We start from the raw sequence: 27,231 nt of genomic DNA on the forward strand, positions 1-27,231 counted from the left end.
GGAGGTGGGTTTTGCACTGATTAAGTCTTGGGATGTTGCAGGTAGGCTATTGGAAGTTCTTGGAATGCTGGAAATGTGTGGGGAATTAGTTTAGAATAAATGTTTGCATATCAAGGATACATGGGTGATACAGTTGGAGGAGGTTTAGCTGAGTGTGTTGTTTACAAGCAGGCAAAAGTTGGAATGCTGGAAGTGTTTGCAGATTTACTTCACAGTGAAAGGGTTGATGGAGGATTGATAATACAGTTGAAAGAAGCTCATCTGAATGCTGTTCACCCTTGTTTTGGGCCCTTTGGAGAGCACATTGAAAGTACGATAAATGTTTTGTTCCACGGGCTCATGCCCACTTCTTCCATATATCAAATTGATGTAAGTAACAGGCTATAGGCAGATTACTGGGTATTTGAAAAGGGGAATGGAAAGAAAACACAGACTGGGGATTAAATAATGAAGAGGAATAAAGTAGATAATTTAGTGCTTATCTCAATACCTGTCTTCAGACAAAGGAAAGAACAGACTTTGTAAGTTTCTTCTTATGAAGCAGAAGGTAAGAATTCCTGCCTTGCTTTGAGGCATTTTTAAAAAATTATTTTAGAATCTACTTTAACGTAAATATTAAGATATATTAAAGAAATACTAAGAAATTTTAAAAGTTACAACTATTTGTATAAGTTTTATCAGTATTATAATAAACCTTTGTTTCTCATACAATATATAATATATATATATTTTTTTTTTGGTCGGGGGACGGAGTTTCGCTCTTGTTACCCAGGCTGGAGTGCAATGGCACGATCTCGGCTCACCGCAACCTCCACCTCCTGGGTTCAAGCAGTTCTCCTGCCTCAGCCTCCTGAGTAGCTGGGATTACAGGCACGTGCCACCAGGCCCAGCTAATTTTTGCATTTTTAGTAGAGACGGGGTTTCACCATGTTGACCAGAATGGTCTCGATCTCTCGACCTCGTGATCCACCCGCCTCAGCCTCCCAAAGTGCTGGGATTACAGGCGTGAGCCACCGCACCCGGCCAATATATTTTTTTAAGACAAGGTCTCACTGTGTTACCCAAGCTGGAGTGCAGTGGCATGATCTCAGCTCACCGGAGCCTCAACCTTCTGGGCTCAAGTGATTGTCCCACATCACCCTCACAAGTAGCTGGGACTATGGGCGCATGCGACCACGCGTGGCTAATTTTGTATATTTTGTAGAGACAGAGTTTCGCCATGTTTCCCAGCTGGTCTCAAACTCCTGGGCTCAGTCTATCTGCCCACCTCAACCTCCCAAAATGCTGGAACTACAGGTGTGAGCCAACACACCTAATTTTATAAAATTGTCACTGAGCCTGGAATTCTAGCTCCATTTCTGAATCACATTGTAACTTTACTGTTCTACTTCCTTTTTTTTTTTTTTTTTTTAATTTGAGAAGAAGTCTCACTCTTTTGTCCAGGTTGGAGTGAAGTAAGGTGTGATCTTGGCTCACTGCAACATCTGTCTCCTGAGTGCAAGCTTCTTTCCTGTCTCAGCCTTCTGAGTAGCTGGGATTACAGGTGCCACTACCACATTCAGCTAATTTTTTGTATTTTTAGTAGAGACAGGGTTTTACCATATTGGCCATGCTGGTCTCAAACTCCTGACCTCAGGTGATCCTCCCACCTCAGCCTCCCAAAGTGCTGGGATTACAGACCTGAGCCACTGGGCCCAGCCTATTTCCTTGTCATAGCTTCCGCAAAATGATTAAAGGTTGAGTCACTTCATGTCTTCTTGATTCCACTTTTGCAATTGTACCGATTGAACGTGTTTTCCCTACAGTAATGGCTGAGCTACCTGGCACTATACTAATTACATAGTTGCATGATGACTGATTTCCCCAGTGATGGCTAGAAGTTGCAAGATCATTAAATACAGCCTTCATGTTTATATGTGTTTTGAAGTACAGTAGTACCCCCTTTTCTGTGTTTTTACTTTCCATGGTTTCAATTACCTTTGGTAAACTAAAATAAGATATTTTGAGAGAGAAAAAGAAAGACCACGTTCACATAAGTTTTACTACAGTGTATTGTTATAATTGTTCTATTTTATTATTAGTTATTTTTGTTAATCTTTTGCTGTGCCTAATTTACAAATTAACATTTATTGTAGGTATGTATGTATATGAATAAACATAGTATATTTAGAGTTCAATACTATCCATGATTTCAGGCATCCACTGGGGGTCTTGGAACATATCCCCTGTGAATAAGGGGAAACTTCTGTATTATATTTTTTAAATGGTATTACATCATCAGTAAATTCCTTGAGCTACTCAAGGATTTATCAGTCTCTGTACTATTGATATTTTTGGTTAGATTAATCTTTGTTGTTGGGGGCTGTCATGAGCATGTAAGATGTTTAGAAGTATCCTTGGCCTCCTACCCACTGAGTACCAGCAACACGCTTTGCCCAGTGTTAGCAGGCAAAAGTGTCTATGGCCATTGCCAAACCCCCAGGGGACAAAGTCACCCCGTGTGGAAAACCACTGAGCCAACCTATTATATACAGATCACTGCTGAGAGGCTACTGTAGTGGGTAGTGTGCTGTCTTTGGAGGTAGAAGACCTAAATTGAATTCTCAGCTCTACCCGCAACTCACAACTAGCTGTTTAACCATGGCTGAAGTGCTTACTCTCTCTGGGTCTTAATCTCCTCATCTGCAGAGTGGGCAGTGATAGTTTCTACCTTGTGGCATTATTTTGAAGATAAAAAGGGACTATGTGTACATATATATTATATATAATATATATACACACACATTACATATATATGACCTAGCCAGATAAAAGGAGGACCTCAAAAAATATTAACTCCCTACCCCACAACTTTCTTTAATATTGGGGATATTTCATTCACATGTCTATTGATTCATTCATTATTCATTTAATAAATTTTTATTTAAATGACAAAACATGGACTCATTGAAATTAAGCAGGGAATATTGGCCATGTGTTAAAAATTGGCCCTGTTAACATATACAGGTAGATTCAGAAACAGTAAAGCATGGGGCTGTGGAGTCTAATAGAACTGATTTTAAGACTAATTTGTACCATTTTTTGTGAGATTAGTTTCTGCTGAGATATAATGATTAAATGAAGCAAATGCCTGGTACATAGTAACATTCTGCACATGTAATTTATAAATTCCCAATGAGTGGTATGAGTAAGAGCCAGTATAGTTATAAAGGTCTTTGTGTAGGAGCTGGCATTTGAACTAAACTGCTAAAGATGTTTAGGATTTATATAAATAGAAAGGACATGAATGAATATTCCAAGCAAAGGCATAGATGAAAATGGAGGAGATAAGAATCTTTGGGACACAGTATGTAAACCAGTTTCTGAAGCTGGGAGGTCATACTGGGAAACATTCCATATTGTTTAGGCAGACTATGTAATGACACTTGCAGAACTGGAAAAGATCTTAAAGTTACCGAATCCAAATTGTTCATTCTGAAATGTTTCATTCTGAAATCAAAGGCCCAGAAACAGCAAGTGATTTGCTGAAAGCCACTTAGTCTTTGGAAGAGTTGGTACTAGAATCTAGGATCACCACATAGACCCTTAGCCTCTCCTTGCCCTTAAAGAATACAGACCAAAACTATTATAATAAACAGAATGTGTGAACATTCTTCACTTTATAGAATAACTTACCCAAAGCCATACTGTATTCAGGCCGAACAGAGACGAACAGAGATGACTTAGGCTGAACAGAGATAGCTAACAATCCAACAAGCATGTGTTTATTGATTGTCTGTATTCCAGACACGGAATACAATGCTGAAAAATTCAGACAAGGCCTCTGCTCTCAAAGAGCTGCTGTTAGAGAAAATATTCACAAATACATTATTATTATTGTTATTTTTGAGATTTGGTCTTGCTCTGTCACCAGGCTGGAGTGCAGTGGTGCAATCTCGGCTCACTGTAACCTCTGCTCTTGGGTTCAAGCAATTCCCTTGCCTCAGCCTCCCGAATAGCTGGGATTACAGGTGTGCACCACCACGCCCGGCTAATTTTTTGTATTTTAGTAGAGATGAGGTTTCACCATCTTGGTCAGGACAGTCTTGATCTCCTGACCTCATGATCCATTTGCCTTGGCTTCCCAAAGTGCTGGGATTGCAGGTGTGAGCCATTGCACCTAATTTTTTAACTAAAGAAAAAAAATGGTGATAAATGCTTGGTAGAAAATTAAAGTAAGGTGGTATGATATAAAATGATTGGATGGCTATTTTGAACTGGAGGATCAGGCAAGGCCTCTCTAAGTGGGACATTAGGGCTTAGATCTGAATGACATAATATTGAAATTCTGTACAAAAGACTTTCAGTCAGAGGGAGTATCTGGTAAAGAGGCCCTTAGGCAGGGGTGAGCTTATTAATTTTCAAAGTAAAGAAAGAAGGCCAGTGAGTCTGGATTTTAGTGGGCATGTAGAAGGAGAAGCAAAGTTAGGTAGGTCAGCATGGCTCTGATCATCTCGAGTTATATAAGCCAGGATAGGGAGTCCAGATTTTATTCTCAGTGAATTGTAAAGCTACTGGAGCATTTTATGCAGCAAGTGATCTGATCTGCTTTATTTTTTAGGAAGATCACTCTAGCTGCTATTTGAAAAATGGATTGCAGAGGGGCAAGGAGACCAGTTATGAGACTATTGAACTGGTCCAGTTGAGAGATGATGGTGGCTTAGACTAAGGTAATGGATATGGAGAGAAGTCGAGTTATTTGAAATATTTTTTGGATGTATGGAGGACAGATGTTAGTGATACTTTGACCAGAAGAAAGAAGATAGGAATAGAAAAAATAGAAGATAGGAATTAAGGAGAATTCTAGATTTCTGGCTTAAGTAACTTCGTTAACTCCTTAAGTTTCATTTACAAAGACAGTACCTATCAACTGCTGCTTTGAAGTCTGAGATTATCATGTTGGCAAAACAGATAAAATACTCTGCCCTTTTGAATGTTATATGCTACTGGATGATTCAAAAAATAAAATAAATAAGATATGTATGTGTAGATGGTGGTAGGTCTTGGCATGGAATCTATTATAAATTTTGTGGTCAGATCTAGAGAGTCTTCACTGACAAGGGTACATGATAAGAGACTTGTAAAAGGCAAGGGAGTGAGCCATACCTACATCTACTGAAAAAGCCTCATAAGCACCCAAGTGGGGATATCAAGAAGAGAGTTGGATGCATGAGTCTGAACTCCAGTGAGAGGTCAGAGTTGAAATTACAGGTTTATGCCTATATAGAGGTCACTTCAAAGATGGGACCAGATGAGATTACCAAGAGACAGCAGGAGAAACTAAGAAGGAAAAGCCATTGAAGTAGGAGGAAAAACAGGTAAGCATCGTATCAGAGAAACCAGAAGAGACATTTCAAGAAGGAAAGAATGGCCAAGTCTGTTGGTTATTACTAAGGGTTCACATAAGATAGGGATGGATATGATCATTGGATTTGACAACATGGAGCTCATTGGTGACCTTGACAAGAGCAATGTCAGTGGAGAGATGGGGACAGAAAGCCATGAAATTACCTAAAGAGAAATTGGTGTCAGTGAAAGAGGGAGGGATAGTAAGGGTGAAGTCACTGAGTTCAGAGAGGTGAGATTCAGATGACAAATGGAGAGTTTGTGTCTGAAACAAAGAGCGATGCTTTGTCCACAGTAGGAGGAGGAGAAGCCAAGAGTATGAATACTGATGCAGATAAGCAGGGAGATTCGATGATGGAAAAAGAAGGGAATTTTGATCTGATTGCTTCTCCTTTTCTCAGTGAAGTATAAGGTAAGTTCATTGACCAAGGGTATGGGAGGTAGGCCTTGGCAACCAGGTTTGAAAGGTGAGGAGATGGTGTGAAATGGCTGCTTAAGTAACTGCCCGATACTTTCAACTTGTAAGTGGTTCTTCTCAGATGCTGACTCAGTGTGCTTTTTATCCCACAGCCAAGAGGTTGGAGTCCTATCAGGAAGCTGTCTCTGAAGATGAAGATTTCACAGACATACTCAGCGGTTCCATAAGCAATATGGCAAAACCTAGAGCGCCCAGCTGCGGGACAGTTCATAATGGGCCTTTGGGAGATAAGCCTTCAAATCATCTTACTGGGAGCTCTTTTAATCTAGGAAGTGGAGAAGGAGCCAGTGAAGTGGCTCATTCCAGACAGGCTGCTTTCAGTAGCCCCATTGTAAGTGTGAATACGACTAGGATCTTGCACACCCACAATGTTTGGTGAAAGAACAGACCTGTAATTATGATAGAGTCAAACTCTGTTGTCTTTTCTACCTTATAAGAGACTACATGATTGCAGCTCAGCAAGATCCCTACACATAATTAGAAGTATAAACAAACAATATCACACAATCCTATTTTTTAAAAAATAACTCAATGTTGAGAAGTAGTATACCATTTCTGAAACAATATATAATGTTTCTGGTCAGGGCTGATCACGTGTGAGCCTGAAGCAGGCTGCCTTGGTTTAAGAATCATGGCTCACTCTCAGACCCAGCAAAGCTTACCAGAGTTATCTCCTAGACAGATAAGCATGTGTAATTTATAGGGACATTCATAGGCCATGTAGTACATTGAATTACTTTTTATTGCTCTGTAATCCCCCAAATCCCATCAAACTTGTGGTTTCTTCCCCATTCCGAGCCTCCAGATGGTCATTTTCTAACATATCCATTTCAGAGTTCAACAGGACGTGTTTGTGAGTTCCAGTGGGAAGTGTCAGGAACTGTCTAGTCACATCCATTAACAAATTCATTTTACTCCAGAAAAAACTAGAGGACCGTGCAGAAGATGGGAAAAAGAGGGAAAGAGGCTGTGTGAAAAAAAAAATAGAAATCAAAGTTTTGCTGTATTTAAAATTACCTCTATAAAAGTTCAGTTTCCTTCTCTGCCTTTTACATTGTATTCTTGTGTTTTAGCAATATGAGGATTTTCCAGCCACCAGACTGATAATACCTCCAAAATAGGCGACATCACAAGAATAAATCAGCTTTGGGGAAGCTTTGTATTTCTACATTGAATCTGTTGTATGGTTTTCATAGTAAAGACATGATATGAGTAGAACCCAGGGGTCACATTTGTCCTGGAAAGGCCTTGGGCTTCTCAGGATCCTGGCTCTTCTCAAATTGTCAACAAATGCATAATTACAGCAACTGGAGTGATCATTTCCGTCCATCTCATTTCTGTGGCACTAATATAAAAACTATTATATTATCTTGGCCATATGTCAAGTGATTCCAAGACTTAGTGTTTCTCCAACTTTTGAAATGGAAGAAGAAAGGGATGTACACAGTTCGTTCTGTATACTCATTATAAGGCCATATCAGAAATATATTTTTCTTTTATTTTCTATCAATATATTTTCTTATGTTTTGTCTTTTTATCTGTTCTTGTGTTGAACTTTTTCATTTTCCATCCACCTCAAAGTAAGAACATGTTGGCTCTTGTTTAGGCAGAAGCAGCACAGTTTGGTAATAAGGTGGGTCTGTGCCACAGCTGATTGGTTTCCTGATCAAACCTCATCCTCTTCATGGAACAAACAACTGGTTTTTCTTAGCTTAAAGTCCTTGTCCCTTTGTAGATACAATTTACCTTGTCTAAAACATATTTTGTCTTCATATTCTGCCGCTGTCCACCAAATCTGGTGAAATATTTATTTCTTTAAGAACTAAATTAAATATCACCTTTTCTGAAGACTCACAGATTCTCTTCTTTCAGCTTCCGAGCTCTGTTTCCACCATTCCTACGTCCCTTCATCCATAGGGCATTGGTCTTGTTTCTGCCTCTGGCATTTCACCATTAACTCCTTGGGAGAAGGATTTAGTCATTTTGAATCAACATCTAGCACACTATCTCGTATGTCTGTTCTCAATTAAGTATCTTTAAAGGTTGTTTAAAGAAGCTACTTACCAGGCTGTCTTTTCATCTGGGCCATTTTATTTTCATTTTCCTTATACTCCAGTGTTATTGCTGATTACCTGGATGCTCTTGTGTTGCTGTTATTGTTGCCACTGTTTTGTTTGTGTTTTGCAAAACCATACCCCTAATATATAGAATAATAAGGTCCCAGTCTTCCTCAATATATCAGATTATTTCTCAGTCTTTGTCTAAGCAAGTTGGTTTTATCCTTTTTGAAGACTAAAGATTATTTTGAGAAAGCTGTATAATCTTTGATCTGAAAAATGAGCATCTGCAAATACATCATATAAAATTCTAAAAGCCCATCTGAGGAGTCCAGGTTAATAACACCAGCTTGAAGGCATTCTGAGAATTGTGATGTCTAAGAGTGGAAGGTTGTAAGATGGCACCCTTCAAAGGAGGCGAGCTGTGAGCCAGCAAGTGAGGATGCTAGGCAGGGTACTGATGCAGATGTGCCAGCCTTTGGGCATTAGACTGTCACTGAGGTCCATGAACCCTGGGTTCATATTGCCTGTTTTAGAAATAGAAACCTTTACCTCGTAAGCCAGTATGTTTATTCGTCTTTCATCCTCTGGAGTTTTTCACTCAACAAGCATAGTCTTTATTCTGCATGAAATGTTCTTCTCTTAGCCCTTTGTATAGCTGTCTCCTTTCTGTCATTGAGTCTCAGCTCAAATATCTTCTCAGTGAAGCCTTCTCCACCACCTAGTTCCAAGTCCGTTCCATCTCTCCCTTGTCTCTGTCTCAATATAAAGGCATCTTATTTATTTGCTGTTGGAATCATTTTGGATCTACCCTCTCCCCCAGGTAGAATGTGAGTTTCATGTAAGCCAGGATCCTGTCTGTTCTATGTACTCCTCTTCCCTTCAGGGGTGCCTGATACCACAGATCAGCAATAAATATTTATGGGATAATGAATTTATTAATGAATTAATGGAGGGCATGACACAATACTGGGCATGAAGATGTAAAGTGATTAAGACTTGGCTTCAGCCTTCAGTTTTGTTCTAGGTAGAGAAGCAATTATAGTCTTGTATTAAAGATGTAGTCATAGTAGTTAATCCAAACTATAGTAAGGCCACAAAGAAGGGAGTGATTTACTATAAGGGAGTGAAGAAGGATTAAGAAAGGCTTCCTGGAAGATCTACAACTTAGGATTAAAATAGTGAGCAGAGAGGTTCACAGATTGGAAGATGAAGGAAAGGCATTTGGAGCTGACAGCATATGGTACATGCAGAAATTCAGAACCACAGGGTCATGGGAGAATGTGGTATGCAGGAGAAATTGGGAGAATGTGGTTATTAGCCTTTGTCTTTTTTTTTCAGGACTGTGCTGTTTAGGAATCAGTGAGGAGGGGGTGGTGGCAATAGAAGTTATTTGTGTCCACTCTTAGCCCAGAGTTGCAGTGGTGGAGTAGTGAACCCTTAAAATGAGTGGAGTGGCATCCGGCAATAAAATGAAAAACCTTGGGTATGGGTGGAATCAGGGAGGAGTAAAAAAACAACATTAGAGCTCCTCGGTCAACTTTAAATGCCATCTAAATTAGTGTCTTTGTCCATTACTCAGTTGTGGGTTTTTCTAAGTTTTGCACAATTATAGTGGGCTGATGCTACTCTCTGTTTTAAAACAAAGTTAACATTTAAATTATATTGAAGCCATTCGAAAGATTCAACTAACACTATTAGAAGGAAAAGGGAGTTTGGGCCCGTTTTTGCTTGCTTAATTTGAATTTAAATACAGGAGAGAGGAAAAAAAAATCAAGGAGTAAACCTGAACGTGAAATCTACAACTTAGTAGGAAGGCATAATAGGAATCATGAGGGTAAATCTAAGATTTGAGATAGTTACCATGCATGACTAGAAAAAAGATACTAGACTCTCACCAGGAAACCAAGTAAGGCTCTGTTTACATTATGGGAAGTTGTCTGCATCATATTCTGTAATCTGTGCTTTGATTAGAAGTATAAATTTTCCTGACTTTTAGAAAGATATCTTCTTGAGCCCAGTGGGAGGTAACATGTGTTTATTTTCCAAAAAGTAACATCTTTTTCATCTGTTTGTTTCTCTCATTCCTTATGTGATATGAAATTAGCAAATGATGGTAACATATGATAATACACTTTTATTGCTTACCCATGTATCAAGTACTGAGTTAGGGATCCACAGATCAGTATGGTGTGGTCCTTACTTTAATGGGCCTTCCAAATTCTCTGGGGAGAGATTCCATAAATATGTAAGGAATCATTTAAAGCAAGATAGTTTGAGCCTGGTTCTGAAGTTAAGACATCCAGAGAAGGCAGAAGCTGACGATCAGGGAAAAAAGAGCAAAAGTTAATAATGTAATCATGAGTCTTATAAGGAAGATTTGAATCTTGGAAGAAACAGCTATGAATACAGTCATGCAGATAAGAATTTTATATGGTAACTCTATACCTTCACCTCAATTCAGTGACTAACTTCTTAGTCACTAGAGGGATAGCAGGGGGTGGAGGTTAGGGGAGGGATAGCATTAGGAGAAATACATAATGTCGATGACAGGGTGATGGGTGCAGCAAACCACCATGGCATGTGCATACCTAGGTAACAAACCTGCACATTCTGCACATGTACCCCAGAATTTAAAGTATAATAATAATAATAAAAGAAATTAACCTATTTTAGTTGGACCAACTGAAGCAGAAGAATGATCCATGCCTGAAGCTTCTTTGTATGTAGACCTTCCTTAAATCTTCTAGGCTCTGTCATGTATATTGTTTTATGGTGCTTTTCAAGGTCTTCTATGGTCCTGACTTTATAGATTTTTCCCACTTTATTTTGACAGTACTTCTCAGCATAGTTTTGCTGACCAGAGCCACACAACCCACTTTGGCACTCTGTTCCCACTCACCTCCAGCTTGGGCCGACTTCAGGATTACTTCCGTTCTCATAGCCACAGCACAGCCTTTCAGTCATGCAGTCATCTGCTTCCCTGAGTTGACGACATAAATAGTGTCTTAGTCCGTTCGGGCTGCCGTAACAAAATCCTGTGGATCTCTGCTATTATGTATTTCAAAATGAGAAAACACTCAACTAGATTTGGTGGAAACTAAACTCCTGTTTAGTTTAATAGTTAAGATAGTTTCCACTGATAAGGTGCATTCTGGATTTTCCATTTATTTTTATATCTTTTATTTTCCATTCTCACTTTCCATGACACAGTATACGTTAAAATTGTTTTTAGAAAAATAAAGTTTACTATCTCATGATTCATTTAGATCTTGTCTATAAAAGTTGTTTCTCATGTTGATTTAAAACTAATGTTTATGTACTTATTATAACAACACACTTGTCTTATTGGATCTTCAGGAAACAGACGTGGTACCAGACACCAGGCTTTTAGACAAATTTAGTCAGATCACACCCCAGCTCTTTATGCCACTAGATGAGACCGTCCAAAATCCACCACTGGAAACTTTGTACATCATTGACTTCTTCATTGCATTGGCAATTTGCAACACAGTAGTGGTTTCTGCTCCTAACCAACCCCGACAAAAGGTAAGGTCTCTAATGCAAACATGGGTCACTTTCCAGAAGAGAATTTTGGGTTTAAATGTTCTGTACTGAGCCTGATATATGGACAAAAATGATAAATAATAGCAGCTATATAATGTTTAGTCAGCATTTGTTCTCTGCTCTGCACTTACAATGGGCTGTGTCATGAGTCCCCAAACCCCTGGGCCACAGACCAGTAACAGTCTGTGGCCTGTTAGGAACCAGTCTGCACGGCAGGAGGGGAGGAGAGGGCCAGTGAGCTCTGCCTCCTGTCAGATCAGGGGCAGCATTAGATTCTCATAGGAACATGAACCCTATTATGAACTGCACATGCACAGATCTAGGTTGTGCCCTCCTTATGAGAATCTAACGAATGCCCGGAGAATCTAACTAATACCTGATGAGCTGAAGTCCTACCCAGCCCATCAGTGGAAAATGGTCTTCACAATACTGATTCCTGGTGCCAAAATGGTTGTGGACCGCTGGTCTAAGGGATTTATTGGTATTAACAAGTTTAATCCTCCTAACAATCCTATGAGTTAGATGCTATTACCCTACTATTCTCCATCTTACAGATGAGGCTAAGTAATTTTCCCAGGGTCACAAAACTAGTTTGTGGAGAGATGGGATTTGAACCTGGGAAATATAGATAGCTCAGTGCTGCTATATTATATGCCTCTAAGAAGGTAGTGATGAGAGCAGTTCTTTTTGCTTTATTTTGCCAAATTGAAGCTTTCTTTGAGGCTTCTGAGACCTCCAACATCATATGCAATATATCAAGCAAAATATACAGTATTGGATTCAATTTCTTGTTTAATGATAATGTATCTTTTTGCATACCAGTTGGGTTAGATTTAATCAGTGTAAAATCCAGTACATTACCAAGCCAGATTTTTCTTGCCTTTTTTTTTTTTTTTTGAGACAGAGTCTCACCAAGTCTCTCGGACTGAAGTGCAGTGGCGTGATCTCAGCTCACTGCAATCTCCGCCTCCCAGGTTCAAGCAATTGTCCTGCCTCAGCTTCCTGAGTAGCTGGGCTTATAGGCGCCCACCACCATGCCCCACTAATTTTCGTAGTGCTAGTAGAGACAGGGTTATACCATGTTGGCCAGGCTGGTCTTGAACTTCTGACTTCAGGTGATCCACCCGCCTCAGCCTCCCAGAGTACTGGGATTACAGATGTGAGCTGCCGTGTCCTGCCTTTCTTTCTTTCTTCTTTTTTTTTTTTTTTTTCTGAGACAGGGCTTCAACTCTGTCATCCAGCCTGAAGCACAGTGGGGCAATCACAGCTTGCTGTAGCCTTGGGCTCAAGCAGTCCTACTGCCTCAGCCTTCTGAGTAGCTGGGACCACAAGTGTTTGCCACCATCCCCAGCTAATTTTTTAAATTTTTTGTAAAGATGGGATGTTGCTATGTTTTTCCAGGCTTGTCTTGAACTCCTGAGCTCAAGCAGTCCTCCCACATCAGCCTCCCAGAGTGCTGGGATTACAAGCATGAGCCACGACACCTGCAACCCTCCCCTCCCCCGCCAAAAAAAAAAAGCTGGATTTTTAAAGTCTACTTGTAGCTTAGAATTCATGGAAAATTCATTTTTAATGAAAAGGAAAACCTGTTTAACAGGCTGGTGATTACCACTTGCTGTGTTAACCTCGTTGTGTATAACTATCTCACCTTTTACACACTTAAAATTCAATTTGTAGCACAACACAATTCAATTTAATTTTCCATCAGTTCATTTTCTTTTGGCAGCTTCATAGTTGGTCAATTTTAACATAAAAATAATTTACTTCCAATTAAGTTGCGCTTTATCAGGACCTGTATTTTCACAAGGCTTTGCCTTCAGGAAGTTGCTCTTTGAAAAAGTGATTATGCAGTTAGAGAATAAAGGCTGTTCTTTTCCCCCCCACATATAACTTTTCTAATAAATCTGTTTCCAAAGTAAGCATCTTTTGATGTTTTCCTTTTAAGAAATATTATTGCCTTATTCCCAAAGAATATGTTTTACTGCTTGAAAGAAGATCTCTGAAGCATGTAAGAGTCTAAGCCTCACGGTATTTCAAGGTAATGATAGAAAGGCAGTGAATAAGTAGCTACTCAGCATTCATGTGAAATACAGAAGCCTCATCTGTGATTGGGTTTTACGCTTCACTTCTGAGTTGCTAATAAACTTGAAAATCAATCAGCATAAGACCTTCAAATTATTATAAAATTAGTTATTTTTAGGGGAAAACTTTTTAATTTCTTGAGCATTTCTGAATGAGAAAATTTTTCCCTCCAATTAATTGGTCTTCCACGATTAGTGTGAATTTCTAAGTTTAATCCCTGATGAAAGTTAAGATTTAAGAGAAGCCAGGGTACAAATAGAAAAAGTTCTGTGAAAATAGAAATTCAAATCCACATTATGATATTGATAACGCTTCTTGATAAAGCCACTTTGCTCATTGGTCTGTTTAAAAGAAAAGTCAAAGTAACAAACTTCTGTAGAATCTGGAAAATAAAAGAGAAAAACATGTTTTGTAATCTTTTGATTTGCTTTCTTCTGGTATTTTTGTTATGAGTATTATTACTTATTTGTTACTTTTTTACACTAGTCTCATAGCTTTTTCAATATTGCCCTATAGACTTTATAAGCTTTATTTTTAAATATTTAACATTTCAAGATGTGTCTGTTTTGCTGTTATTGAATACTTAATTTGCTTATAATTTTAAAATTGTTATTGTTAGGATGCATACAATAACGATTATGGAGTTTCTGTATTTCAAGTTATTTCTTTAGGAAAAAAATCGCTGAAGGATGTCCACTGCTAGCAATATTAGCATTTTATATCTTTTATTATCAGTTGTCAAATTTATTTCTAAACGGTTGTAGGAATGTATGTCATTCATTTTAATATTATTAAAATATTAGCAAAGTATTAAGTTAACATTTAAAATATTAATAAAAATCAAATTATTTAAATATTTATAAAAACACAAATTTTTATTTTTGTTAGTATTTTCCATGGTGGTTGTAAATAGGGAGCAGGCTGCTAGCCATTTAAGAGAGTGGTAACTCCTTTTATGTCTAATTTACTCTCAGTTTGCCTTCAAAGCTGTTACAAACTGCTTTTGACTGTATTGAGACCTTCCTAAATTGTCTTTCATAGATCAGACACCCTTCACTGGGAGGGATGCCCATTAAGTCTTTGGAAGAGATTAAAAATCTTTTCCAGAGATTGTCTGTTCGAAGATCAAGTTCTCCATCGCTTACCAGTGGGAAAGAGCCATATTCTGGAGTTCCAAACGCCTTTGTGAGCAGACTCCCTCTCTTTAGTCGAATGAAACTCGCTTCCCCTGTGGAGGAAGAGGTGTCCCAGATGTGTGAGATCCCCCAGTGCTCCAGTAGCTCAGCTTGCTGCACAGAAACAGAGAAACAGCACAGTGATGGAGACCTCCTGAATGGCAAGGTGGAGTCCCTCCCTGGGCAGCCATTGGCCTGCGACCTGTGTTATGAGGCCGAGAGCCCAGATGAAGCGGCCTTAGTGTATGCCGCCAGGGCTTACCAATGCACTTTACAGTCCCGGACACCAGAGCAGGTCATGGTGGACTTCGCTGCTTTGGGACCGTTAACATTTCAGCTCCTACACATCCTGCCCTTTGACTCAGTAAGAAAAAGAATGTCTGTTGTGGTCCGGCACCCCCTTTCCAATCACGTTGTGGTATACACGAAGGGTGCTGACTCTGCGATCATGGAGTTATTGTCAGTGGCTTCCCCAGGTGAGTTTATAAAAGGTGAGATAGTGATTTGAAAATCTTGGAGATTAAAAGACCACGTTCGAGGGCTTTCATAAAGGCAAAGAAATAGATATTTGGGGATTAATCTCATTTGGTGAAGTAGAGAGATGCCTAGAATTTGATGGGAAAGTGAATAAGTTTTGGGGCCACCCAGATCTGAGTTCAAATGTGAGCTCCATCATTAGCTGGGTCTTAATAAAGTTACCCAACTATTCTGTGCGTAAGTCTTCAACTCAGTGGGTCTACGAGTACCTCCTTGGTAGATTCTTGAAAGGTTTAATGGCATACTGTATGCAATGTATGAGGAGCCCTTTGGCCAAGTGTCTAGCAAATGGTAAGCGCCCAATAAATGTTAGCTAGAGGCATTATTATAGTTATGTCACTGCGTTATTGATTATGTGGGAATGGTGTTTGTATCAAGTTCTTGTACTTCCCTCTGCCCAAGGGGAAACAAGGGAAAGATTTATTCCGAGTGGTCCCTTTTACAGATACCCATTTGGGATTCAAAACCAGAAGGCTTTTTTTGTTTGTGTAATGTGGATTAAACTATTGTTGTTTTTAAAAATATTTCTGTCATTGGGCAGACCGGTAGGAACTCAAGCATCTTGTCCATTATTTCAGATGGAGCCAGTCTGGAAAAACAGCAGATGATAATAAGGGAGAAAACCCAGAAGCACTTGGATGACTATGCCAAACAAGGCCTCCGTACTCTGTGTATAGCAAAGAAGGTGAGACTGCTTAGTGTGCTCCTCCACCTTTTTTGTTTTTTTTCACTTATTCATGGACTGGAAACCAGCATGTGGCAAACCCTAATCCAGGCCCTGGGGAAAGTCCTCTGGACACTGGCTCTCTTTTTACTTACTCTATTCCATATATTGGTTAGTTTGAAGTTTGTTCAAGGTATTTTGCTAGAAGGGTCCCTGAAAGTTATTTTCTCTTAAGTTCTTGCATGTTTTAATATGTCAGTCAGTGCCTTTATATGAAAACAGCTGTTTGGCTGGGAACAAAAATCTCTGGATCCTACTTTCTTTCCCTCAGGACTTTGAAAATGTTGTTCGCTCTGTCTTACAGCATTAAATGTGCTTTGAAAAGAATGCCACAGATCAGCCTTAATTTTTTCATTGTAAGTTCTTAATATTCTTATGTTCCCATAAGTCTTTATATGTAAATCCAGGTAAATATCTTAGATATTATCACAGTATTGATTATTCTGTATTGAGAATGATTTTGGTACATAGCATATTCTTTCTAAACAAAAGTGTAGTAAGAAAGAAGATGGAACTCCAAGAAATTATTTGAGAGGTATTCTTACCAGAACTTTTCATTTCTTACCCACATTCTAGTTCATGGGAGCTGCATTAGGGAAAGTGGAATCTGTTGTAGACCCTAAGGAACTCTGTCAACCAGCATGAGGAATCAAAAACCTGATGGCTGGGTGCAGTGGCTCACGCCTGTAATCCCAACACTTTGGGAGGCTGACGCAGGTGGATCACCTGAGGTCAGGAGTTCGAGACCAGCCTGGTTAATGTGGTGAAACCCTGCCTCTACTAAAAATACAAAAATGAGCCGGGTCTGGTGGTACATGCCTGTAATCCCAGCAATTCGGAAGATTGAGGCAAAAGAATTGCTTGAACCTGGGAGGCAGAGGTTGCAGTGAACTGAGATCATGCCACTGCACTCCAGTGTGGGTGACAGAGCAAAACCCCATCTCAAAAAAACAAAACAAAACAAAACAAAAAACAAACCTGCCCCACACACAGTTGAAGGAAGAATGGAGAATTCAAGATCAAACCAACTCTGCCTTTTCAACTGAATGATCCTGACCTTGATAAAAATGTAGCCCAACAGGTGTCAGATTATCTCAAATCCAAGGACCTGTGGGCAAGAATGAATAGAGAGAGAGAGAGAGGAATTGCCTCACCCATTTACTCCATGCTGCTTTATAAAAACTGAAATGTAGATTTCTCCTGTGGCAACCTAAAGACAAAGGAAAATACATCATTGATCACTTTTCCAGGAATTTTATTTCATTTTTGTTTGGAATAAGACTTGTTTCACCTGCCTTGTTTCACTGTCATCATACACAGTGCCTAGAATTTCCAGAGATGCTGAGTTAAAGGCTCCATCCATCATCCATGTTGCACTTGTCTGATCACAGAGTTTGGGAAGCTAGTGTCCAGGTGGTGAGAGGATATGAACCTGACTTGGCTGTGCCCAGAGGGAGGAATATGTAAAATGAGTTGATGGTTTGATATTTTGCCAGAGATCAGTCCTGGTATGCCTGCAAGATCATACTGCTTGCTCCATGCCTCTCTTTTAATTCTTCCCATAGGTCATGAGTGATGCTGAATATGCAGAGTGGCTGAGGAATCATTTTTTAGCTGAAACCAGCATTGACAACAGGGAAGAATTACTACTTGAATCTGCCATGAGGTTGGAGAACAAACTTACATTACTTGGTAGGTGAATGATGTTGTATTGCCTGAATGGAGGATTTTGAAAAATACTGGATATCTCATTCAGGGTTATTCACCAGTGCTTTTTTTTCCCCACTATATCTAATAAACATATGGTACTGCCTGCCCTGTCCAGTGTGATCTCTATCCAGCTTCCAGTCCATTCTATTCTGTTTTCCACTGCAGTGAACTAGACTTCACTTGTGGTGGGATCAGAATTGTCACATTAAGAAGATCTCGTAAAACCCAACACTAAACATAGAATACAAAGCCAACTAAATGTTTCAAATAAATATCTTGGTTCATATCAAGATAAATGTCAAGAATAGTTTCTTTTCAGGCATTGGATAAGGTGCTTAATATGTGTTATCTTTTTTTGAACTCTCACAACAAATCTCCATCTTTTATAGAGGAAATTTGGGGCACAGAGCAATTCAATGACTTGTTCAAGGTCACATGCCAGTAGCTGACAGTTACTCATTAACCCAATGTGGAATTCATGTCTGCCTGGCTCCAGGTCCCAGCTATTTATCCTGCACCTGCTTCTGGACTAAAGAAATTTATTTTTCTTCTCTTCCTGATTTCAATTAAGTTGCACAACACTCACCTCTTGTCTTGGATTAAGTAGTGCTTTAAAAAAAAAGATACTGATGCTGCATCCTATCCCCTGGGATTCTGATTCACATGATCTGTTGTGTGGCTTGGGCATTGGAACTTTTTAATGCTCCCTAAAGTGATGCTAAAAGTGGTCAAGTTTGAGAACCACTATTTAAAGTCTAGAGATCTAGATTCTAACATAAGCTCTGATATACCAAGAGAGCAGCTTCTGAGCTCCGTTCCTCTGTTGAGGAGAAAAACATTGACCTAGCTCATTACCTAGCAGATAGAGCAATGACGCCTACCCTAAGTGCTTTCTCCGTGACAGTGTAAGTAGCATACGTCCACATTTCCTCATCTGCGATTCCAAAATCAAAAATGCTCCATGGGTTTAGTGCCAAAATTCATTTGGCAGAAAAATCAGGCCTGATTTGACTTAAAGACTATTTATAGTTCTTTATTATTCTAATTTGTGCGCACACTTTTAAATTTTCCTGCAGAAATATTAATACACTTGATTACCAAGTATTATAGAATATGGTATATGCACCATATTACTTTTTTGATATTTGAAAAACATTTGAATTCCAAAACACATATGGTCCCAATTGTTTCAGAAAAGGGAACTGTAGACCTATGAAAGACCGTCGCAAATAAACATTACATCTTATTGGCAAGAGCATTCTTTAAAAGCCTGTCCTTTAAAGGACTTGAACAGAGATTATTCTAAAGAAGACATACAAGTGGCCAACAAACATGAAAAAATGCTCAACATCACTATCAGATGCAGACAAGTGCAAATTAAAACCACAATGAGATACCATCTCATACCAGTCAGAATGGCTATTAAAACGTCAGAAAACAACAGATATTGGCAAGGATGCAGAGAAAAGGAAATGCTTACATACTGCTGGTCGGAATGTAAATTAGTACAACCTCTATGGAAAAGAGTGTGGAGATTTCTCAAAGAACTAAAAATGGAACTACCCTTCAATCTAACAATCCCACTACTGGGTATCTTCTCAAAGGAAAATAAATTATTATATCAAAAAAGTACCTGCACTTAAAGGTTTATTACAGCCCTGTTTACAATAGCAAAGTGGTAGAATCAATCTAAGTGTCCATCAACAAACAATTAAAGAATATGTGATATATATGCATATCATATATATATATATATATACACATATGATATATATATATATCACATACACACCACGGAATCCTACTCAGCCATAAAAAAAGAATGAAATTGTGTCTTTTGCAGCAACATGGACAGGACTGGGTGCCATTATCTTAAGTGAAATAACCCAGAAACAGATAGTCAAATACCACATGTTCTCACTTATAAGTGGGAGCCAAATAATGTGTACATATGAACATGGAAAATGAAATAGCAGACATTGGAGACTCAGAAAGTCAGGATAGGTTCGGGGGTAAGGGATGAGAAATTACCTAACAGGTACGGTTTACCCTATTTGCATGATGGTTACACTGAGAGCCCAGATTTCACCCCTACATAATATGTCTGTGCAACAAAACTGCGTGTGCACTCCTTAAATCTATAAAAATAAAAATAAATCCTATCTTTATTCTTGGGAATATCATAGAATAATAAAATTGTAGAATAAGGTTACATAAATAATTGACTCAAACCCCTTCAATTTACAGATTAAAAAACTAGCCAAAAGGAGAACAAGTAAGTTTGATAAATCCATTGATCGCAGAGGCTTCCTTCCCAGAATATTACATTGCGTATTATTTTGATCTGGGTTGTCAAATCTCCTTTGACTCTTCCGAATCAGCTGGGCAGTTTATATAGTTTAGAGTTGAGTTGGCTAGTAGATGATGAAATTGTATACTAGGTGAGCTTCAGCTGGCTTTGGTTTCTTACAAGTCCTCTTGCATTTTGGTTATTTTTTAGGTGCTACTGGCATTGAAGACCGGCTGCAGGAGGGAGTCCCTGAATCCATAGAAGCTCTTCACAAAGCTGGAATCAAGATGTGGATGCTGACAGGGGACAAGCAGGAGACAGCTGTCAACATAGCTTATGCATGCAAGCTACTAGAACCAGATGACAAGCTTTTTATCCTCAGTACCCAAAGTAAAGTGCGTATATTGAGATTAAACTGGTTCCTTCTGAGATTTGATGTATGCAATCAGGAAAAACAAAACAAAACAGCAACCATTAGCTTTTTGTTTTCTTTCTTTCTTTCTTTCTTTTTTTTTTTTTTTTTTTTTTTTTTTTGTCACAGAGTTTCACTCTGTCACCCAGGCTGGAGTGCAGTGATGTGATATTTTGGCTCACTCTGACCTCCGCCTCCTAGGTTCAGGCAATTCTCCTGCCTCAGTCTCCCAAATAGCTGGGATTACAGGCATCTGCCACCACGCCTGGCTAATTTTTGTATTATTAGTAAAGACGGGGTTTCATCATGTTGGGCGGGCTGATCTCAAACTTCTGGACCTCAGGTGATCTGCCTGCTTCAGCCTCCCAAAATGCTGGGATTACGGCGTGAGCCACCATGCCTGGCCAGCAACCATTAGCTTCTTGATAATTTTTTCTATCCAGAAACCTACCTTGTTCTTGGAAGGGTATCATAGTTCTTCTAAAGTCTTGGTGGAAAATTATAATGATTCGGAGGAATTGTTGCTGAATAAAGGCATTAGAAAAAAGTTTTGTTTTTATTATTTTTTATTTGCCTTCCCAACCTCCACACTGGATTACCACGGATTTGATAAGACTTAGCCCGAAGTGGGAAAATATATCAAGTCCTGAGACAGAAATCCACCTTCCTTTCAAGATGAGAAAAAGTGATAGTTTCTATTGAAATTAGGTGAATATAAAGTATTTTTAAGGCAATTCTAAAAGTAGACTCTTAGGGAAATCATGCCCTCTTGTGGTAATTCCTAGATAGTGCTCCCAAGAATATCCTGTTTGAAGAACTGTTTAAGGGAAGAGGAAAATGTCATTTTTTAAAGAAGGAATTTTAGAGACTTAGACTCAGCCCAGTTTTTACTAGTTTTGCCTCCCGCTAACCACGAATACCAATGTTTAATCAGATAAATAAGGGTTTTATTTTTCTCAGAAGTTTTGCAGTATAGCAATACCCTCCAAAACTTGTGCACATTGTTTATTTTTATGGAAAACCTTCCTCCCACTCTTCTTCAGCAGTCAGATTTAATCAATGGTATCAGTCCCATCACTGTATCTGCCTTCTCTGAAACCTTGTGGCGTTTTTCTTCAAGATCACTTGAACTTTGTCACAGACTGCCTGATTGGTTAGCATGTTTTATGATCAGGCCTCAACCAGCACCCAACTAAATGGTACATTTTGAGAAAAAGGGAAAAAAAAAATAGTGGGTTCTCCTTTATAGTGGCCCAGTGACCATAACCACAACCACCAGCTAACTCCCAGCAGCTGCAGGGGGCTGAACACAAGAAAATGCTTAGTCATTTCAGTCACCAAAATAATGTAGCCTGGGTGGCTGGTCAGGCCAGTTGTCCTGGTGCTTGAGGAGGTAAAGCTGTGCGTTTGAGGCCAGCCTGGGCAACATAAGAACCTGTCATTCAAAAAAAAGACTATCGATCAAACGCTTGGCCAACACTGACCATGTATGTGGCCTTGGAGAGTTACTTACCTTCCTGTGCTGCTTTTTCCTTACTTGTAATGGGAGAGTAATGACTATTTCATGGGGTTTTTGTGGGCACCAAATGAGAAAATATAAGTTGTTTAATGAAGTGCCTAGGAGATGAGATTCAGCAGGCATTGAAAAAGAAAGGTAGAGTTTTTTGTGAACAGACAAATCTTAGGACTGTGAAATTCATTTATAATGCAGTATATCCATGTAAAAAAATTACACTTGTACTCCTTAAATTTATATAAATAGGAAATTATTTATAAATTCACAATTTACCTTGTTTAAAGGCATTTAAAACTATCAATTCAAGAAGTATTTACTGAGTATCTATAATTTTTTTTGCTATGAATAGCTATTTCACATGTGAATTTTCCAAATAACTAAATATAATACAACAAACATAATTAATTTAGTTTTATCATGACTCAAGATAAAAAGCCTGGCACACAGTAGAGGCTCAGTCAGTAGTATTTAACTCCTTTCTTTTCTCCTCACACTCCGAGTCCCTCAGGAATCACCAAGAGTTTAAAAGGACTTGAAGATCACGGAGCCCAGTGTGTCACTGAGTGAAGGAACTGCTCCTATAGCATTCTAAGTAGGCAATGTGGCAGCCAGTGGAATGTCTGACGTCATTTCTGTTGTGTCGACTTTACAAATCTTCAACATTGTTCTTCAATTTACAAATTAGATTATAAGGTTGCCAGTTACAAACTTTACCTTTTATTCTCATAGAAGATTTTTTCTTCATTTGTTTAATATAGTCATATCTTACATTTAACTAATTATTTGCATTGGAATATATAAAGGCCTTTCAGGATTGATCATTTAATTTTTTAAGTTTTATTTTTGTAATGTCATTTAAATTTTCTCCTAAGATTGGTAACTTTCTATCTTCATAATTTATATTATAATCTACAAAGGGCTTCTCATACATGATCTCATCTGACAATTATAACAAATAGACATGGAAGATAAATTATCTGTTTTATAACCTGAGACTCCAAATGCTTGTGGTTTTTCTAAGTACAGCTGATTACTCACCTAAAACTTTGATTTTCTGATTCCTATTTCAGTATATTTTTAATTATATATTACATACATATATATATATATATATGTGTGTATATATATATATATACAGTTGATTCTCATTATTTGTGGATTTATAGTTTATGTAGTTACCTTGAGCTCTGAATTAGTAAACACTGACCACTGCTTCTAGAGGAGACCAGCTTCCTCTAAGCCTCTAATTACAACATAGAGTCAACAATCAATACATGACCTTGTTTCTTCTTAAATGCACCTTACTTAATATGTATATTAATAATTCATTAACATTAAATGCATCGCCAACAGCACTGTAACTTATACCCAAACAAAACTTATCTAACATGGGTAATTTCCCCATAAAATTTCCACATCGCAACCTGTTCTGCTTAGAAACACTGCAGCACCGTGATTGGGAGTCATTTTAAATAGGAAAATCACTGCAAAAAGCAGAAAGATGCAAAAAAATATGGCACCAAATAGTTCATGAAAAGAAGACTTTGTTACAGTTTGAGAAGTGACAAAAGAAAGCCAAGCTTCATGTTGTTCAGCTTCAGCTGGGAATATGCATATGGCATGACTCAAATGTCACTCTATGCATGTGACACTCAGGTGTCACTATGACATGTGACCACAAAAGCACCGCAAGTATTGTGAATTTATAGATAAATTTTAACAAGTAGGTGAATTTACAAACATGGAATCCACAGATAATGAAGATCAGCTGTGTGTATGTATGTGTACTTCTATTTTTATAATGAAAACATACTTAATTGTAAAACCTAAACACATACTCAAATAAAGAGTACCAAAACTTTTATAATCAATTTATAATCCTAAAACTATAATTTAAAATCATATTTTGGAGAATATCCACACAGACCATATTCTATAGACTGTAAGCATACTGATGCCACAAAGACTGTATTTGCATTATTGTATATAGTATTGTAGCTGTATTCTTTCATTACAGATATCTTAAACACAGTCTGATGTTAATAGACATCTACATTTTCAATGACTGTGAGGCATGTTACTTTCTAAATGTCCCATTTTAATTTAACCAAACTCCAAAAGGGTTTTAAAAATACTTTTTACTGCGATGTAATGAGTATATAATGAGCATATCTGATTCATCCTTGTATTCTTTTCCTTAAGGGCTTTGGAGGTATATGGGATCAAATTCGTTCCTAAAATAAATGGAGCACCACGAACACTCCACTGGAGTGTTTATAGTTTTTGTGCTGTTTCATGTGCACGTATCCATATCTACTTCTTCCTTGCTTTTCTTATTTTGCTGTAGGTTGAGAAATGCTTGATTAAACAGCATTTAAAATCAAAGCAAACAAGCTCTGAGTGAGAACTCTTTCATGAAGAAACTATATCACACTTAGTGTATACACTAAACTTAAATTCACTGCTCCTGGATTTGGAATCTGTTCTTGATGGTCACTTGATATAGTAATTTCTGGATACCCTTATTGTTAATCTTCTTGAGTAAAATTCATTCAATGAATGTTTACTGAGTACCTGATGTGGTCCACTTTTAAACTTCATGAAGGCTTCAAAAGTAAATTAAAAGTGGTACCTGCCTTTAAAGAATTTCCTAACTAGTGTGAAGTTAGGATGTATGCAAATGAGATGTAATAAGTACCACCAACATCCTGGCCAGAATGCAAGTGCCTTCAGGGCAGGAATTTTCATGTTTGTTGGTGTAGCTCCAGCTCATGGAATGTTTTCTAATATGTAGTTTCTCATTAAATAGTTAGTGAGTGAATGAATATGTGGAATCAAAAAGAAGATAAAAATAATTACTGTTTCAGATGTCTGCCATGGGTCATGCCTTACACTAGGAGTTTTGCATGTATTATTTCACTCAATCCTCACAACAACATTATGATGGAAATAATATTTGCATTTTTTAATGAAAAAGTTAAGGCTTAGAGATGTTACACGGTTTGCCTCAGGTCAAGCAGCTAATAATTGGCAGAATGAGACCAGAGGACTCTTGGGATTCACTGTTGGAGAAGGCAAATTACACACATAAAGAAATTTCACAGCTATTTTGTTATAAGAAACACAGTTGGGGCTGAGATGTTTCCCCGCCCTTTTAACCCATCACCACATATGCACAGAAGGCTCTGTAGAAGACTTGTAAAGTCTTTGAAAATAATTAGTTATTCATTATTTGGGTTTTCCTTGATTCAGCAATTGCTAAAGAAAGACAATAAAAAATGGTAGCTGGTTCTGGCACCAGGGAAGCCTGAAGGCTAACTGCCTTTGCCTCTTGTTTCAAGGATGCCTGTGGGATGCTGATGAGCACAATTTTGAAAGAACTTCAGAAGAAAACTCAAGCCTCGCCAGAGCAAGTGTCATTAAATGTAGATTTACCTCAGCCTCCTGTCCTCCAGGACTCAGGGTTACGAGCTGGACTTGTTATCACTGGGAAGACCCTGGAGTTTGCCCTGCAGGAAAGTCTACAAAAGCAGTTCCTGGAACTGACATCTTGGTGTCGAGCTGTGGTCTGCTGCCGAGCCACTCCGCTGCAGAAAAGTGAAGTGGTGAAACTGGTCCGCAGCCATCTCCAGGTGATGACCCTGGCCATTGGTGAGTGAGGATAACATCTGGGTCCTGCACTGCCCCCTTTTACACCGCATCAGAAGCCGATCCCTCTCTCTTTTTCCTTTCCCGCTGTTCCTCCCATTTTCCTTCTCCCTTTCTCTCTACCACATTCACTGTATCCCACTTCTCCATCAATTACTCGAGCACCTCTGTGAACCAGGTAGTAGGATGTGACACGGTAAACGATATAATACATGGTAAACAGTATAATATAAGAAGTTGGGACTTCTTAGTTTAGTGTTAGACCCCCAAATCAAGGAGCTTAAGCCGGGTAATAAACTGAATAACAGAACCGAAAAATCCATGTGTTCTGCCTTCAGGAAAGCTAAATTCAAGGACATGACAATTCATTTATTTATCCATTCAACAAATATTTATCAAGTACCTTCTTTGTACTAGGTATTTTTCTAAGGAATGGAGATAAAAGAGGACATAAAATTGACAAAGTACCTTTTTACAAGGAACTTACATCTAGTAGGAAGGCATACAGTAAAACAAAGCATAAATCTGTAAGGTATCAGAGAGTGATAAGTACTATTGAAAAAATAAAGTGGAATGAGAAGATGTAGAGCACTGGAGATGGGGTGGACCTACTCCTTTAAATACGGTTTTCAAAGGTCTCACTGCTAAGGTTGACTGTGAGCAGAGACTTGAAGGAAATCATAAAGGACCATGGGAGATACAGGGAAGAACATTCCTGGAAGAGAAGACAGCGAAAGGGAAGGCCATGAAGGGCCATGTTTGGTGTGTCAGAGGGCTTTTCTGCAGGTTATTAAAGGTCAGAGAAGCGGCAGGGGGCCAGATCACAGAGGGTCTTAGAGGACATTATAAAATGTTGGCTTTTTTCCAAAGAGATTAGGGAGCCATTGAAGGATTTGGAGCAGAAGTGGGACATGATTTGCCTTAAATTTAAAATGATCACGGTGGCTGCTCTGCCAGAGTAATTGTTGGACCGCACCCAGGCTGAACGCTATAAAAATAATTCAGCAAGAGATGATGGCAGCTTGGGCACAGTTGAGAGCAAACGAAGGGATGGGACGTGGTCAGATAATGGGCATGGTCTGAAGAAAGAACCAGTGACATTTGCTGACAGATTGGATATGTTATATGAGAGAAAGAGTTGTCAAAGGGAACGCCAAAGTTACGTCTAAGAGCAAAAGGAACAGAACTGCCATTTACTGAAATGGTGGGGAAATTGGGAGTTGGGTCTTACACTTGCGAAGTTTGAAAAGGCTAGGCTGGGCACGGTGGCTCACACCTGTAATCCCAGCACTTTGGGAGGCTGAGGCTGGTGAATCACCAGGTCAGGTATTCGAGACCAGCCTGGCTAACATAGTGAAATTTTTAGTCTCTACTAAAAATACAAAAAATTAACTGGTCATAGTGGCAGGCACCTATAATTCCAGCTACTCAGGAGGCTAAGGCAGGAGAATAGCTTGAACCAGGAGGTGGAGGTTGCAGTGAGCTGAGATCACACCACTGCACTCCAGCCCGAGCGACAGAATGAGACTCTGTCTCAAAAAAGAAAGAAAGAAAAGGCTATTAAATGTCTAAGTAGTGATGTCAGGTGAGAAGTGAGAATAAAATTTTGGAATTTAGAAATAAGGACTTGGCTAGAGATATAAATTTAAG

At 38.7% G+C, this 27,231-nt stretch overlaps 1 protein-coding gene across 2 annotated transcripts in view; it reads left to right on the forward strand.

The window, feature by feature from the left end:
• Positions 1 to 27,231, forward strand: part of ATP10D (ATPase phospholipid transporting 10D (putative)) — a 108,561-nt gene that overhangs the window by 55,850 nt on the left and 25,480 nt on the right. For both annotated transcript variants that reach the window (XM_039468086.2, XM_039468087.2), the window contains exons 10-16: positions 5,956 to 6,194; positions 11,281 to 11,469; positions 14,611 to 15,220; positions 15,860 to 15,966; positions 17,571 to 17,697; positions 20,216 to 20,400; positions 25,275 to 25,584. In XM_039468086.2, coding sequence (XP_039324020.1) covers positions 5,956 to 6,194; positions 11,281 to 11,469; positions 14,611 to 15,220; positions 15,860 to 15,966; positions 17,571 to 17,697; positions 20,216 to 20,400; positions 25,275 to 25,584 — 1,767 coding nt within the window. The remainder of the gene's footprint in view (positions 1 to 5,955; positions 6,195 to 11,280; positions 11,470 to 14,610; positions 15,221 to 15,859; positions 15,967 to 17,570; positions 17,698 to 20,215; positions 20,401 to 25,274; positions 25,585 to 27,231) is intronic.

This window comes from Saimiri boliviensis, chromosome 3 (genome assembly GCF_048565385.1).
Source record: "Saimiri boliviensis isolate mSaiBol1 chromosome 3, mSaiBol1.pri, whole genome shotgun sequence".
NCBI lineage: Eukaryota > Metazoa > Chordata > Mammalia > Primates > Cebidae > Saimiri > Saimiri boliviensis.